Source organism: Ahaetulla prasina, chromosome 7 (genome assembly GCF_028640845.1).
Source record: "Ahaetulla prasina isolate Xishuangbanna chromosome 7, ASM2864084v1, whole genome shotgun sequence".
Lineage (NCBI taxonomy): Eukaryota > Metazoa > Chordata > Lepidosauria > Squamata > Colubridae > Ahaetulla > Ahaetulla prasina.
In genome coordinates this window covers 6332833-6349745 of record NC_080545.1, presented here as the reverse complement: position 1 = coordinate 6349745, position 16913 = coordinate 6332833, and the positions used below count along the sequence as shown (strand labels likewise).

Below are 16913 nucleotides of genomic sequence, written 5' to 3'. Positions count from 1 at the left end.
TTCGCCCAAAGTGAAATTTGGTTTTAATCATGATTAATCGAAGTAGCCTGGATCTCAGTTGACCAACATGATGGGAGGGACAGATTCTGTTTCCTAAGAAATGCTTGAATTCCAATAGGTGCAGGGAAGTCACTTTACATACCCTGATCTCCTTGGTCTTCTTAAATTTCCTATTTCACTTTGTGAGGGTAAATTGGTCGAACCGTTCCAGAAAATATGGAATGGAATGTCCTTTCTAACAGAGGGATAAAAATCTCTCCAGATGAAGAAGAAGAAGGAGGAGAAGGAGGAGGAGGAGGATGGGGGGGGGAGGAGGAGGAGGAGGAGGAGAAGAAGAAGAAGACGAAGAAGAAATATATCGTGTCTGAATGGTGCAAGGATAAGACAGCCTGGGTTAAAGGTTAGATTGTGAGACTTATTTGGGGGGGTTACACATGCAGAGCGCTAACTCTGATAGTTCCGCATCAGCCACGTTGCTTCCTTGGGGTCCTTCTTCCGCAGACCCGCCTGCTTTCAGCCTGAATTTCCGCAGCAGAGAAAATCTGTTAGGAAAAATTGTACCTGCTTTGCCGCTATACAAGTCCCACCCTGAGATCCCCTAATTCACTAATTGCAAATCTAATTTATATCAGCTGCGGTTGGGCTACCAGGATCTCTCCGCTGTAGGGATTGGGATATTGGGTGGTAGAAACTCAGCCACATATAAAGATCCACATGGATTCTCTGCCCCTGTGAATAATACCCTTACTTAAATATATGCAGACACACAGTAAATTTAGCTGCACAGACTGTTTAAAACTGCCACAAAGTAAATTATCTGTTTTATGATCTTGCTGGTATGTTTTGGGGAATCATGATGACAGAAAATGGAGCTTAATCTACTATAAGGAATCTATATCATATCTATCTCTACCCTCTATCCCTCCCCCCTCTGTATCTATCTGTCTATCATCTATCTTATCTTATCTTATCTTATCTATCTATCTATCTATCTATCTATCTATCTATCTATCTATCTATCTATCCCTCCCTCCCTCTCTGTCTCCCTCTCCCCTCCCTCTCCGTCTCTCTCTCATCATCTATCCCTCCCTCCTCCCTCTCTCACCCATCATATCTATCTATCTATCTATCTATCTATCTATCTATCTATCTATCTATCTATCTATCTATCTACCTATCTATCTATTATATATCCCTCCCTCCCTCCTCCCTCTCTTCATTCATCCATCCATCCATCATCTATATCTATCTATCTATCTATCTATCTATCTATCTATCCCTCCCTCCCTCTCTGTCTCCCTCTCCCCTCCCTCTCCCTCTCTCTCTTATCATCTATCCTCCTCCTCTCCTCTCACCCATCATATCTATCTATCTATCTATCTATCTATCTATCTATCTATCTACCTATCTATCTATTATATATCCCTCCCTCCCTCCTCCCTCTCTTCATTCATCCATCCATCCATCATCTATATCTATCTATCTATCTATCTATCTATCTATCTATCTATCTATCTATCTATCTATCTATCTATCTATCTATTATCTATCTATGTATCTATTATATACAATATCATACACATGTAGATAGATAGATAGATAGATAGATAGATAGATAGATAGATAGATAGAGACAGACAGACAGACAGACAGACAGACAGACAGACAGACAGACAGACAGACAGACAGACACTTCCTTTCTTCTTGTGGGACTTCTACATCCAAACAGCCAAGCAGGTACTAGCCAGTCAAGCAGACATGGTGGCAGTAAACAAGGATCAGAAGACAGCAGTAGTGATAGATACAGCGGTGCCAAGTGACAGCCACGTAAGAAGTGTATCCATGCATGCATTAAATAGATAGATAGATAGATAGATAGATAGATAGATAGATACAGATAAATTGACAGACAGACAAAGATGGATGGATGGATGGAGAGAGAGAGACAGACAGACAGATGGACGGATGGATGGATGGATGGATGGATGGACACAGAGACAGACAGATAAATTGACAGACAGACAAAGATAGATAGATAGATAGATAGATAGATAGATAGATAGATAGATAGATAGATACAGATACATTGACAGACAGACAAAGATGGATGGATGGATGGATGGATGGAGAGAGAGAGAGAGAGAGAGAGAGAGAGAGAGAGACAAACAGACAGACAGACAGACGGATGGATGGATGGACGGACAGACAGAGACAGACAAATAAATTGACAGACAGACAAAGATAGATAGATAGATAGATAGATAGATAGATAGATAGATAGATAGATAGATAGATAGATAGATAGATAGATAGATAGATAGATAGATATTGTAGAAGATAGATAGATAGATAGATTACACACACAAAAAACCACTTCCTGTGAGACTTCCAGATCTCGACAGCCAAGGAAGCACCAACCAATAACCAGACATCGTGGCAGTAGGCAAGGACCAGAAGAGAGCATTAATAATAGAATGAGCAGAGCCAAGTGCTCGCCCCAAATTTTTTTTTTTTTTTTCCAAAAGGCAGCTAGACATTCTAGGTTTTCCTTGAAGACGTTTCGCTTCTCATCCAAGAATCCCATAACGACCAGCTGTCTGCAAGGAATGTAAATCCTTCCATCCTCCGCCACTCAAGTCAGAACTGAAGAAGCTTCTTGGAGGGGGAGATGAAACGCCTTCAAGGAAAACAAAGAAAGTCCCCAGTTGCCTTTTGAAAAGAAAAAAAAAAAAAGCACGTTTCTTCTGAAGCAAAGAACTGCAGAAGCACGCCTCATCTTATACATCGCCCTCACTTGCATTCTGATTCTCGGCTGTGCTTTTTAAGTGTAACCTTTACCGGAACCGAAGCTTCAATTACGGCAAACTCCCAAAATAGGAAAACCAAGAATTATTTTCTAAATGTCACCTTCTGCTCCCGAAGTCATTCAAGGCAAGCCATTGAAAGCATTCACTCCAGGCGAACGATCATTGGCAGGGAGAATAAATGGGAAAAGACAAGAGGGGAAACGCAGAATGAAAGGATTATTTCAACGCCGTTAACTTTTTAGTTCCTATTCGGTCAGCCAAGAATCCAGCCGGTCTCACCGCTAGAGAAACGTTCAGCAAAACTCCGTACTAAATGCACTAATTAGCTTGGACAAATATATATGTCATGTAATAATAATAATATAAATAATAATAATATCAGAGTTGGAAGGGACCTTGGAGGTCTTCTAGTCCAACCCCCTACCCAGGCAGGAAACCCTACACCATTTCAGACAAATGGCTAGCCAACATTTTCCTAAAAATGTCCAGTGTTGGAGCATTTCCAACTTCTGGAGGCAAGTTGTTCCACTGGCTAATTGTTCTCACTGTCAGGAAATTTCTCCTTATTTCTAGGTTGCTTCTCTCCTTGTTTAATTTCCACCCATTGCTTCTTGTCCTGCCTTCAGGTGCTTTGGAGAATAGCTTGACTCCCTCTTCTTTGTGGCAACCCCTGAGATATTGGAACACTGCTGTCATGTCTCCCCTAGTCCTTCTTTTCATTAAACTAGACATACCCAGTTCCTGCAACCGTTCTTCATATGTTTTAGCCTCCAGTCCCCTAATCATCTTTGTTGCTCTTCTCTGCACTCTTTCTAGAGTCTCAACATCCTTTTTACATCATGGCGACCAAAACTGAATGCAATATTCCAAGTGTGGCCTTATCAAGGCATTATAAAGTGGTATTAACACTTCACGTGATCTTGATTCTATCCCTCTGTTCATGCAGCCCAGAATTGTGTTGGCTTTTTTGGCAGCTGCTGCACACTGCTGGCTCATATCTAAATGGTTGTCCACTAGGACTCCAAGATCCCTCTCACAGTTACTACTATGTGGCCGGCATGACTCAACGCCAAAGGCGCATGGAACACTGTTACCTTCCCGCCAAAGGTGGTCCCTATTTTTCTACTCGCATTTTTTACCTGTTTTCAAACTGCTAGGTTGGCAGAAGCTAGGACAAGGAACGGGAGCTCACCCTGTTACACGACACTAGGGATTTGAACCGCTGAACTGCCGACCTTTAGATCAACAAGTTCAGTGTCTTAGCCACCGAGCCACCACGTCCCATTTTAAATGATAAATGGACCTATTCATCTACTTGCATGCTTTTGAACTGTTGGTGGGCAGGAGCTGAGGGAAGGACGGGAGCTCACCCCATCGAGCAGCATTTGGATCTCGAATCCGAGGTATCAGCTTTACAGTTCGCAAGCTTAGCAGGTTTATCTGCTCCCAATTGCATGCCTTTGAACTGCTCGATTGGCAGATGTGCACCCTAGCCGACAAATCCCATGCATGAATTTCACCTTTCAGAAAAGTATGGTCTTCCCCACCCCATTTGACAGAGTGGAGTTAAAGTGACCCAATGTATTTTTGTACCATCACTTTATGCCATCTTGGGAAATCTGCAGGAAAATTCTGAGTGCTATTATGCATTTATTTCGGTCAGTCTAATGCACATACAGCGCGATCCTTGGAGAACGGCCAGGGGTTTAAAATAGAAACGGGGAATGAAATAGATGGAGTGTATATTAGAAAGGGGAAGAAAATGTTCCTTTGAAGTACTTGCTATGTAACCTCTATTACTATTTCATATGACGTAATGTATTTGGATAAAAACACTGCGAGGGTTCTAAGCGGATGCATTAAAACAACTCCAGCTTGTGGTGGCTTTCTGTTCTGAGCCACACAATAGTGGCCAAAATTGTGGGAACCTTTTGGGAAAAGTGCATTTTCTAAAAGTAGCTTAACAACACCACTTTATTTTTGGAGTAGTACCATAAAATTATATATCAATGGAAAGATAATTTAATCAAGAATGTAATGCAATAACTTTTAGGAAGGATTTGCTATTGGAATAGCAGTTACAGGATAAAGAAGAAAAGTGAAACACGTAGAAAAAAAGAGGGATACAAAAATGATCTCCATAGAAAAAATGAGATATACAAAAATTATCCCCATGTCAGTTAATACTTAGTTGAGTAACCTTTAGCATGAATCAACTCTTTCTTATTTATATAATAATAATAATAACAACAACAACAACAACAACAACAGAGTTGGAAGGGACCTTGAAGGCCTTCTAGTCCAACCCTCTGCCCAGGCAGGAAACCCTACACCATCTCAGACAGATGGTTATCCAACATTTTCTTAAAAATTTCCAGTGTTGGAGCATTCACAACTTCTGGAGGCAAGTTGTTCCACTGATTAATTGTTCTCACTGTCAGGAAATTTCTCCTTAGTTCTAAGTTGCTTCTCTCCTTGATTAGTTTCTGCTCATTGCTTCTTGTTCTACCCTCAGGTGCTTTGGAGAATAGCTTGACTCCCTCTTCTTTGTGGCAACCCCTGAGATATTGGAAGACTTTCTATCATGTCTCCCCTAGTCTGTTGTGTCTTGCCCGCCCTCAGAGCAGCCGGGGCCTTCTTATCTGCTCCTGAACACGGAGGAATGTATGCCTTCCAGCCCCAGCCCACACAAACTGCAGAAGAAGGAGCATCTCCCTGCCCCAGCCCTGACTCCATGCCCAGGCAAACGGAGCAGCTAGACCCCTCCCCCTCCTCCACAGCAGGTGAGCCTGAGGAGGGTTTACTCCCAACAACAGCTGATTGGAGTGACCCTCGCATCAGAAGATTGGAGAGGCGGAGGCAACAGAAGGAAGGGAGGGGCAGGCCTTAATGAGTGCTGAGTCATGGAGCCACACCCCATGGCCTATATAAAGGACCTGCTTTCTGGCAGTCTCTGAGTTAGGCAAAAGTCGAACTTATCTTGCTGAAGTCACTTTCTGGTCTCCTGCCTGCTCTGAGGACTTTGCTAGGACTTTGGGCAGAGCTGCAGAGGCAAGCCTGATTCGGATTTCCCTGACCCGGCCGTCAGCGGAGGAGTGGGACACGACATAGTCCTTCTTTTCATAAGACTAGACATACCCAGTTCCTGCAACCGTTCTTCATATGTTTTATTTCTATTTCTATTTTTATATTTTCAAACGTTAGGACCGATTCCCGGCCCTCCTCCCATTTTACTGATAATAGAGATCTTTGTGCTTAGCTTCCCCTGAATGTTTATTAGACTGGGAACTGTTACAGGTAGTCCTTGACTTACAACAGTTCATTCAGTGACCGTTCGTAGTTAACGATGATGGCCCTGAAAAATGTGACTTAGGATCGTTTTTCACACTTAACAACCGTTGTAGCGTCACCGTGATCAGGTGATCAAAATTCAGATGCTTGACAACTGACTCGTATTTATGACGCTTGCCGTGTCCCCGGGGTCACGTGATTCCCTTTTGCGACCGCCTGACAAGCAAAGTCAATGGGGATACTAGATTCACTTAACTGCCGTGTTACTAACTTAACGCCTGCACTGATTCACTTAAGAACAGCGGCAAGAAAAGTTATAAAACGGGGCAAACTCACTTAAGAAATTTAGCAACATAAATTTTGGGCCCAATGGTGGTCGTAACTCGAGGAATACCTGTAATTGCAAGATTAAACCAACGTGCAAATATACATAACATTTGTGCCTGCACCGAGGCATAACATACACAGATGGAAATAAAAGGGACTTGATATCCAATTTTAGTTTATAATTGACATTTGCTAAGTCTTTACATCTTTTATGTAAGCAACCAAAAAATATTCATCATAATGAGGCCTACATGAGAAAACATCGTTGTGATTATGCCAAGCTTTCAAAACTACAAAAATGGTTTAAGACACTAGTCCATATGGCAGTGGTGACAAAGCTTTTACTCATCGAGTGCTGTGGTATGTGGTTCACGTGCTGTGTACATGCACATTTATTTATTTTATTTATTTATAGTTTAATTTCTATACCGCCCTTCTCCCGAAGGACTCAGGGCGGTTTACAGCCTTTTTAAAAACACAAATAGTACATAATATAAAGAACAAAATCTAAAACAAATTTAAAACAAAATATGAAATAGGCCTAATTTAATTAAAATGGTCATAGACCGACGTAAAAACCCTTAAAATTTAAAATTTTAATTAAAATGCACTCAGGCTAGTCCCGCACGATTAAATAGTAAGGTCTTCAGTTCCCGTTTGAAGGTTCGGAGATCGGGGAGTTGGCGTAACCCTGGAGGTAACTCGTTCCAAAGGGCCGGTGCTGCCACAGAGAAGGCTCTCCCCCTGGGGGCCGCCAAACAACATTGTTTGGTCGACGGCACCCTGAGCAGGCCCACTCTGCTCTCCGCGCTAACGCACAACTCCTCCCCTGTGCGCTGCTTGCACAACCACACCATCTGTGCATGCACGTAGCTTTTGCGCACACAATGCACGCACGCAAATGCTGTCCACGCATGCGTGTGTTGCACGCAACTACTCTCGCATGCATGCGCAAATACTCACGCATGCGCAGGAGAGCTCCGAACACTAGCTGGGTCCCCCGAATTGCATGCATGAGCACCGGAGGGCCGAACACCACCTGGGGCGTGCACGCATCTATAGCTGCAGGTGAGTTGGGTGACAGCTTGCAATTCTGGAAAGATGGCTCTGGTGCCACCTCGGGCATGCGTGCCAGAGGTTCGCCATGACGGACATGTGGTATTACTAAAATAATTTAAATTAGGGGTCTCCAATCGTGGCCACTTTAAGACTTGTGGACTTCAACTCCCAGAATTCCTCAGCCAGCCATCCTAGCTGGGGAATTCTGGGAGTTGAAGTCCACAAGTCTCAAAGTGGCCAACTTTGGAGACTTCTCACTTAAATAAATAATCTGTATCAGTCCCTGTATAACTCTCATCCCATCGTACACGATCCTGGCTGTGTCGGTAGAACGACATCATTCGTAGGAGTGGATCCCACTGAATTAAGAGCTTGGAGGGGCTTATTCCCTTTTCAACAGGTAGTACTTACTCAATAAAGTAGACTTCCCCTTTCTCTGTGTAAGCCATTTCCCAATTATCCGGCAAGGGGCCCAGTTCATCGTTTTCTTCAAGTTTTGGATGCTTGGTCACATCCATTTCCTCTTTCACTTCTTCCGGATGGCTATAAACAGGAGCAGGATAAGGCTGAGAGGAAGGTTCTCCTGAGGCACCTGTGCTTTTCTCCTCATGTTCACTTGACTCTGTATGAATAAAAACATGGACGTCATTTGTAAAAATGAAGGTTTTCCCCTGTCTAACCGGTTGGGCCTGACTCTAACGTTGTCCGAAGATGTTTTGTGTGGTCATGTGGCCAGCACGGCTATACGCCAAAGGTGCTGTGATGACGAAGGTGCTGTGATGACGTGGCACGAAGGCAACACAGCCAGAGAACTGGTATGAATCCCTTGATCGGCACCAACTCTTCCCCCAATGCCCCTTTTATGGTCTGGAGAAAAGCTCTCCCACAAACCTGCAGATACTCCAGTCCATATGCTTTAAGCAGAATGACAATCAATCACTCCAGCAGCATAAGATAATGAGTCCCAGACGGGAAGAATAATCCCAATAAGACAAGATAAGCACACAGTAGCATGGCAGTAATTCAAACAGTCAGGAGGGAATGCCAAAAATGTAGGCCACAACTCTCAGCACCAGATTAATTCAGTGTTTGTTCCTGACAAACGCCCCTTGCAACTGCTTCTCCTTTAAACTCCATCCCCAGGTGTTCCTTGTGAAGGGAATCGGGGCCCTTTCCTTCTTCGAAAGCCTCACAACCCACATTGCTCTCTTCTGTGTTCTTCCCGGTATGTCCTAGGATGAGGAGGGGGTTGGCCTTGGTCTTCATCTGAACCCCCTCTCCCTTGTTCTACCTCTCCCCTGCTCTGCCCAGCCTGACTTTACCCTTCCCCAGTTTCCTCCACATCCAATGGAGCCACTCGCTCGGTCTCTGTCAGCTGTTCTTCCATCTCAGATTCAGACTCCAATGGAGGCATGACAGGTGCACCGAACGCTGTTACCTTCCCACCAAAGAAGTACCTATTTATTTACTCACATTTGCATGCTTTCGAACTGCTAGTTGGATAGGAGCTGGAGCAAGGAAGGGGAGCTCATCCAATAACGGGTCTCGAACTGCCAACCTTTTGGTTGACAGCCCAGTGTCTTAATCGCTGGGCTACCATGCCCCCACAATAATAGCCTACAACATTTGTAGGCTGCTACTATTGCAATGAAGCAAGACTGGTATGACTGGGCTTCAGGAGGGCTTCTCCGGGTCATACTTATGGAGACAGGCCAGGAGTGACCAATAAGGCTGGTTTGGCCTTTCTAAGTTACAACTTCAGCATGGGCCAGAATTGAAAAAACCAAAATAATTCTGTAGATACAGATTAACAGAGCTGGAAGGGACCTTGTGGATCATCTAGTCCAACCAACCTCCCAATCAGACCCTACACCATTTCTGACAGTTGGCAGTCCAGTCTCTTCTAGAAAGCTTCCAGTGATGAAGCTCCCACAACTTATGAAGGCAACTTCTGTTCCATGGGTTGATCATTCTCACTGTCAGAAAATTTCTCCTTTTCTCTAGGTTGAACCTCTCCTGGATCAGTTTCCATTCATTATTCCTTGTCTGGCCTTCAGGTGCCTTGGAAAATAGCTTGACCCCCTCTTCTCTGTGGCAGCCCCTCAACTATTGGACCATGGCTATCTTGTCTCCCCTGGTCCTTCTCTTCACTTCACTAGCCATGCCCAGTTCCTGCAACTGTTCAGCGTATGTTTTTAGCCTCCAGTCCCTTAATCATCCTGGTTGCTCTCCTCTGCACTTTTTCTAGAGTCTCAACATCTTTTTTGATAGTGTGGTGACCAAAACTGGATGCTGTATTCTAGGTGCGGTCTTACTAAGGCTTTATAGAGTGGTATTAGTCCTTCACTTGATCTTGATTGTATCCCTCTGTTAATGCAATTAAGGATTGCATTGGCTGTTTTGGCTGCCGTTGCACACTGCTAGCTCATATTTAGCTGGTTGTCCACTAAGACTCCAAGATCCCTCTCACAGTTACTGCTATTAAGCCTGGTTTCGTAATAATTTCATAATAATATACTATTATTATTATTATGTACACAACATTGTGCATTCATAGCTGCCAGTTCTTTAGCTGGTGTTCACCTTCACATGCATCAACACATCTTCTTCCAAAGAATCTAGGTTGATATAATGTATTGGCGTGGTTCCCTGGCAGATCCAACCACTGTGGCCTATTGCAATTGACAAATGGAAATTTTATCCGTGTGCTGATTTTTTGGTATAGCACCCAGTTTGTCAATAATACCTGGGACCACCATGGTGGTTTATGTCATAGGTTTGATCTTCAGATCCTGATAATTTGCAATCTTCATTATTAATTACATTACATTATTATTATACATTACATTATTATTATGTAATAATAATAATTATTAATTAATAATTTCATTGCTTTTATTTCTCACTACATCGCTCACAGCTGCAAATTACCAGGGACATTAGTTGGGCTGGACTTGGATCTCTTGTGGCAACGTAATGACTCCAAACTGATGACATGTTTAACTCTACCTTCCAGCTCAGTCTGTTCATCTCCTACACTATAAAAGTAAAGGTAAAGGTTCCCTTCGCACATATGTGCTAGTCGTTCCTGACTCTAGGGGGCGGTGCTCATCTCCGTTTCAAAGCCGAAGAGCCAGCGCTGTCCGAAGACGTCTCCGTGGTCATGTGACCAGCATGACTCAACACCAAAGGTGCACGAAACGCTGTTACCTTCCCACCAAAGATGGTCCCTATTTTTCTACTTGCATTTTTTATAGAATAGAATAGAATAGAATAGAATAGAATAGAATTGAATTTTTATTGGCCAAGTGTGATTGGACACACAAGGAATTTGTCTTAGTGCATATGCTCTCAGTGTACATAAAATAAAAGATACGTTCATCATATGTGCTTTCGAACTGATAGGTTGGCAGAAGCTGGGACAAGTCACGGGAGATTACCCCGTAACGCGGCAGCACTAGGGATTCGAACCGCTGAACTGCTGACCTTTTGATCGACAAGCTCAGCGTCTTAGCCACTGAGCCACCGCGTCCAACACTATATCAATCTCTATTTTTATCTCAAGCAGGCAAAGAAATGCTTAACATTTCTGCCTCTTATTTTCCCCTTATTTGCAAAACCTTGGGAGGTGGGTTGGGTTGAGAGGGAGTAGCTACCCCAAAGCCATCCAGCTGGTTTGGAGGCCTAAAAGAGGAGTAGAATTCCTCATCCCCTGTTTTCTAGGCTAGCACCTTCACCACCACATCAAATGAAGTTTCCGTGGCCAGTCTGTTTATCACATACCTTGATAGACATTGATATAATTTGACCCAATGCATCAAAGCTTAGTCAGACCAATCTAACAATAGTGACCTTCTTTTAGTGCGCTTGCATAGATGATGAGCGTAATTTCTGATCTGCTAGGTGATTTAAGTACCTCTTTGCTAGGAGGTATATTTATATATATATGGGGACGCGCGGTGGCTCAGGGGCTAAGACGTTGAGCTTGTCGATCAAAAAGGTTGGCAGCTTGGCGGTTGGTTAGTCTAGTGAAGAGAAGGACCAGGGGTAGACATGATAGCAGTCTTCCAATACTTGAGGGGCTGCCACAGAGGAGAAGGGGGTCAAGCTATTCTCCAAAGCACCCGAAGGCCAGACAAGGAATAATGGATGGAAAATAAACAAGGGGAGATTCAACCTGGAAATAAGGAGAACTTTTCTGACAGTGAGAGCAATGAACCGATGGAACAGAAGTTGCCTTCAGAAGTTGTGGGAGCTTCATCACCGGAAGCTTTCAAGAAGAGACTGGACTGCCATTTGTCAGAAATGGTGTAGGGTCTCCTGCTTGGGTGGGGGGCTGGACTAGATGACTTCCAAGGCCCCTTCCAGCTTTCTATTCTGATTAAAATATCTTTCAGAGCTCGGATAAAAGCCATCTCTTCCCTCATTGCTCCCAATGCAGGAAACGCAAACCCCTGCTATTCAATAACCAGCAACCTTGAAAACAATATTTTCCTTCGTATTTGTTGCATCCACAGCCATTCTATTTTGAAAATGTATCGTACCGCCGTCCCAGATTTTATTCAACGATATTTAATATCTGTAGCATAGAAGATGTTCATGGGTCCTTGAGTGGCTCAGGCTGTAAGATAGCCTGTTATTAAAACACAGCTGCCTGCAATTACTGCAGGTTCTAGTCCCACCAGGCCCAAGGTTGACTCAGCCTTCCATCCTTTATAAGGTAGGTAAAATGAGGACCCAGATTGTTGGGGGAGGGCAATAAGTTGACTTTGTAAATATACAAATAGAATGAGACTATTGACTTACACACTGTAAGCCGCCCTGAGTCTTCGGAGAAGGGCGGGATATAAATGTAAATAATAATAATAATAAAAAGATGGGTTAAATGATCTCCATTTTACTTGTAGCATTAGCTTCTGGCTTTGAATCGCCTATCAGGTGCTTGCAAATTTAACTTGCCCTTAGGAAATACCTAATTAAAAGAACGTTTCCATATTCTCGGGCAACAACTTAATGGATTCCCTGTAATTCAGGGGGAAAGAAAAAAACACACCCCTCCACAGACACATAAATTTACTCTTGTTTTATTTAGGTTTCATTGTTAATGTTAACCGGTAACAATCTGTTCCCATATTTCGAGACAGAGATATATTTTTCAGTTTAGGAATAAGGTGGGTGCAGTTGGAGAAAAAAACAAATCTGCAGAAAAAAACGGAGACTGGAAGAAGAATGGAAGGCATTAGGCTTCATAGAGATAAGCTATGCCCGTGTCATTTTTTATATTCTAAACCATACATCACTTTAAAACTGATTTCGGCATCTTCCTGGCTGAAGATATGGAATGGATCCAGCAATATTTCTGTGCATTAAAAAAAGAAAGGGCCTCAAACATTGGTTATGAATAATATAAAAGATTTTCATCTCGCTTGGAACTGTATACTGCTGTTATATAATTTATTTAAAACTCGACCACACTGGACTTAATTTTCATTATTTTAAAAGCGGGATTTCCATGAATGACTTGGGTCTTTTGCTCCATACAGGTAGACCCTCGGCTTAGGGCCACAATTGAGCCCAAAATTTCTGACATTAAGCAAGACATTTGTTAAGTGCGTTTCCTGGTCAAAAATTCACAATTCTGACCCAGAGGGAAGGAATCTTAAATATTCCTGGATGAGGGTGTCTTCAGAGACTGTGAGATGTAAGGGGGAGGGGGGAGTTTTTGTGAGATAACGTGTGTGCAATTGCTGTGTATAAAACAGTAACAAAATAACAAAGGTGGAAGGGACCTTGGAGGTCTTCTAGTCCAACCCGCTGTTCAAGCAGGAGAACTTATTCCATTCCAGACAAGTGGCTGTCCAAACTCTTTTTTAAAAACCTCCAGTGTTGGAGCACCTACAACTTCTGAAGACGAGCCATTCCACTGGTTAATTGATCTCACCGTCAGGAAATTTCTCCATTATTCCAGGTTGCTGTTCTCCTTGATGCGTTTCCACCCATTGCTTCTTGTCCTGCCTTCGGGTGCTTTGGAGAATAGCTTGATCCCCTTCCTCTCTGTGGCAGCCCCTCAAATATCGGAAGATTGCTATCATGTCACCCCTGGTCCGTCTTTTCACTAGACCAGGGATGGCTAACCTTTTAGATCACTGCGTGCTGGCCTCTGTGCTGGAAATGGCATGCAAAACCGTCCCGCGAGGAATGTGTAGCCCTGCTGGCCTTCGTGTGTGCAGGAGCGCCGATACCCAGAACAGTGGCGGTCGTTCATGCATGAGCGAGCTGCCACCCAAACTTCCGGTTTCCAGCACGGACGCGCGCCCAACAAATAGCTGGCCATCACGCGTGCGCGCAACGTAAACCTGGAAGTTCGGGTGCCGCCCTGTGCATGTGTCATGGAACGCCGCTCCCACATGCGTGATGGCTAGCTGACCAGCACGCGTGTATGCACAGGAATGTGGAAGAGGAGCCAGCGAGGCCTCGCATTCCTCACGGGATAGTTTTGCGTGCCGCTTCCAGCACACATTCCATAGTTTCACCAACACCGCACTAGACCAGGGGTCGCTAACCTTTCAGACCTCAAGGACCACTAAATTCATAATTTTCAATCCCGCGGACCACTAATATGATCTGCCTAATGACCGACTGGGTGGGCGTGGCTAGGTGATCATGTGACTGAGTGGGCATGGCCAACTCGATGCCATTCGTGTCAAGGGGCGCTTCACCAGCCTCTATTCACCCCTCCCTTCCCAGCCCCTCCTCGCCTGCCCGCTCGGGCTCCTTAGGGCCCCAACAGGTAGCAGTTGTTGGGGCTAAGTAGCCAACCATGCGAAAGAGTCCATAGTTTGAGGACTCCTGATTTAGTGCAATATAAAAAAATGCAAATAATTTTTCTGCGGACCACCAAAATTTTCTCACGGAGCACCAGCGGTCCACGGACCACCAGTTGGTGACCGCTGCACTAGATTAAGAATGCCCCAATTCCTGCAACCGTTCTTCGTATGTTTTAGCCTCCACTCCCCTCATCATCTTTGTTGCTCTTTTCTGCACCATTTCCGGAGTCTCTCAACCTCTGTTTTTATATTGTGGTACCCAAAACTGGATGCACTATTCTAAGTGTGGCATTATAGAATGGCAGCAACACTTCACGTGATCTTGATTTCGTCCTTCTGTTAATGCACCCTGGGTCTGCATAAAAACCTGGGTGCAACATATTCTCACCCGGTGTGATGGCCACGCTGTTGCCATTCACCACGGCTTTTTCTTCCTCTTCCTCTTCCGGAGGTTCGATTCCTGTCTTTTCCATGTTGCTCACGGACTTGTTTCTTTTCCTTTTGCCTTCCGAACTGGGTGTTGCTCCTGGGAGGATCTGATCTGTGACATTTAATAGCAGTGGGACTGGCTCAGCCGGAGGCTTGGGAGTACCGTAGTAATTATCTAGGATGAAGCAAAAGAAAAAAAGAAGAGGAAATAAAATTCAGAAAACAGGCTCAGAAAGAACTGTTTCCTATCGATTTCATTCTGCAGTTTTCAGCTTTTGATCCCCAATCTCAAACATCTTTAAAATTTCGAGGGAGTAACCCAGATGTATTTCACTGACAACTTTATGTGTGTGTGTGTGTGTGTGTGTGTGTGCGCGCGCGCAGGTTTTTGGATGTACTGCATACATATACCCGTGAAAACCTATGAAAACACACACACACACACATATTTTTGTAGGTTTTCACGGGTATAGGTTTGTAGGTCTTGGCATATTCGGGTCTTTTCCCATGTAAGGTTGAGAGTCACTCATCATCTTCAGGCTAGTGCTTTCGGCTTCGTGCTTCTGTGAGCAAAGCGTGGTTGGAGTTGCCATCTCTCTATAAATACTGGTAGGGAGGTGCTGTAAGCGGGTTGGTTGGCTGTGTTGTTACACCTTTATTGGTTAATGGAGTTGATGTTTGCAGGTTTCCACCAATCAATCAAGATGTATGAAAATGATGAGTGAGATATGTGTATATGTATGTTTGTACGTATGTATATGTAGGTCTTGGCGTATTCGGGTCTTTTCCCATGTAAGGTTGAAAGTATCTTGGTGACGTTTCGACAAGGTCTCACTCATCATCTTCAGGCTGGTGCTTTCGGCTTCGTGCTTGTGCGAGCAAAGCGTGGTTAGAGCTGTCATCTCTCTATAAATTCTCGTGGGGAGGTGCTGTAAGCGGGTTGGTTGGCTGTGTTGTTACATCTTGATTGGTTAATGGAGTTGATGTTTGCAGGTTTCCATCAACCGATCAAGATGTAACAACACAGCCAACCAACCCGCTTACAACAACAAAGCTAGCACTCCACACCTCCCCATCAGTATTTATAGAGAGATGGCAGCTCTGACCACGCTTTGCTCGCACAAGCACGAAGCCAAAAGCACCAACCTGAAGATGACGAGTGGGACCTCGTTGAAATGTCACCTAGATACTTTCAACCTTACACGGGAAAAGACCCGAATATGTCAAGACCTACATACCTATACCTGTGAAAACCTACGAAAACAAATACACACACACACACACACACACACACACTTGTGGATAGAAAGATGCACTTCAGTGAGGAACTAAAACAATTGCTGTTACAGATAGCTACTAGCATTCAAATGTATGGTTTGTCATCTCTCCCCTTCGATTTCTTCTTTATTTGGGCATCGATAACCCGTTATTCTGCTTACAAAATTGCCTGATGGAAAATAAAACCATCCAAAATAGTGTTTGTAGTAACAACACCAACACTAATATGTCTATTCCAAGTCCTTGGAAAGTACTTGATAGACAAAAATGCCAAAATACAGTCGGAACATCTGGCTGACTATGTGAGTCGTCATTGTCATCGTCCTCCTCCTCCTCCCCTCCTCCACCTCCTCATCCTTGTCCTCCCCTCCTCCTTCTTTTTCTCCTTTCCTCCTCTTCCTCCTCCTCCCCCCTCCTCCTTGTCCTCCTCCTCCTCCTCCTCCTCAGCATGACAAAGCAGCAACAACGATGCATTGGAAGTTGTGCAAGAAATTCCATTTGCCTGCAGGCAGTGGTAGGATTCAGCCGGTTTTGTCTTGTTCGGGCAAACCGCTAGCGCCGACTGTGGTAAGCCCTGCCCACCCAAACGGACGTAATGCCATCCTATTCAGCCATGTTTTTGAGGCTGGGCGCATGCGCGGAAGGTGCGTGAGCGAGCAAAAAGCATGCGCAAAAGGCCGAGCACGCGCGGAAAGTGGGTGCTCACATTTGCGAATGTGAGGGAGGGAAAGTAATAATAATAATAATAATAATAATAATAATAATAATAATAATAATAATAATAATAATAATAATAATAATAATAATAATAATAATAATAATGTTTTAATTTGTATACCGCCCTTCTCCCGAAGGACTCAGGGCGGTGAACAGGCAGATAAAATACAAACATACA

At 43.9% G+C, this 16913-nt stretch overlaps 1 protein-coding gene across 13 annotated transcripts in view; it reads right to left on the bottom strand.

Moving 5' to 3' along the window:
* MAGI2 (membrane associated guanylate kinase, WW and PDZ domain containing 2) overlaps positions 1–16913 on the bottom strand; it is a 755967-nt gene that overhangs the window by 250378 nt on the left and 488676 nt on the right. For all 13 annotated transcript variants that reach the window (XM_058190302.1, XM_058190300.1, XM_058190301.1 and 10 more), the window contains 2 exons: positions 14700–14915; positions 7896–8106 (listed from right to left, as the gene is read on the bottom strand). In XM_058190302.1, coding sequence (XP_058046285.1) covers positions 7896–8106; positions 14700–14915 — 427 coding nt within the window. The remainder of the gene's footprint in view (positions 1–7895; positions 8107–14699; positions 14916–16913) is intronic.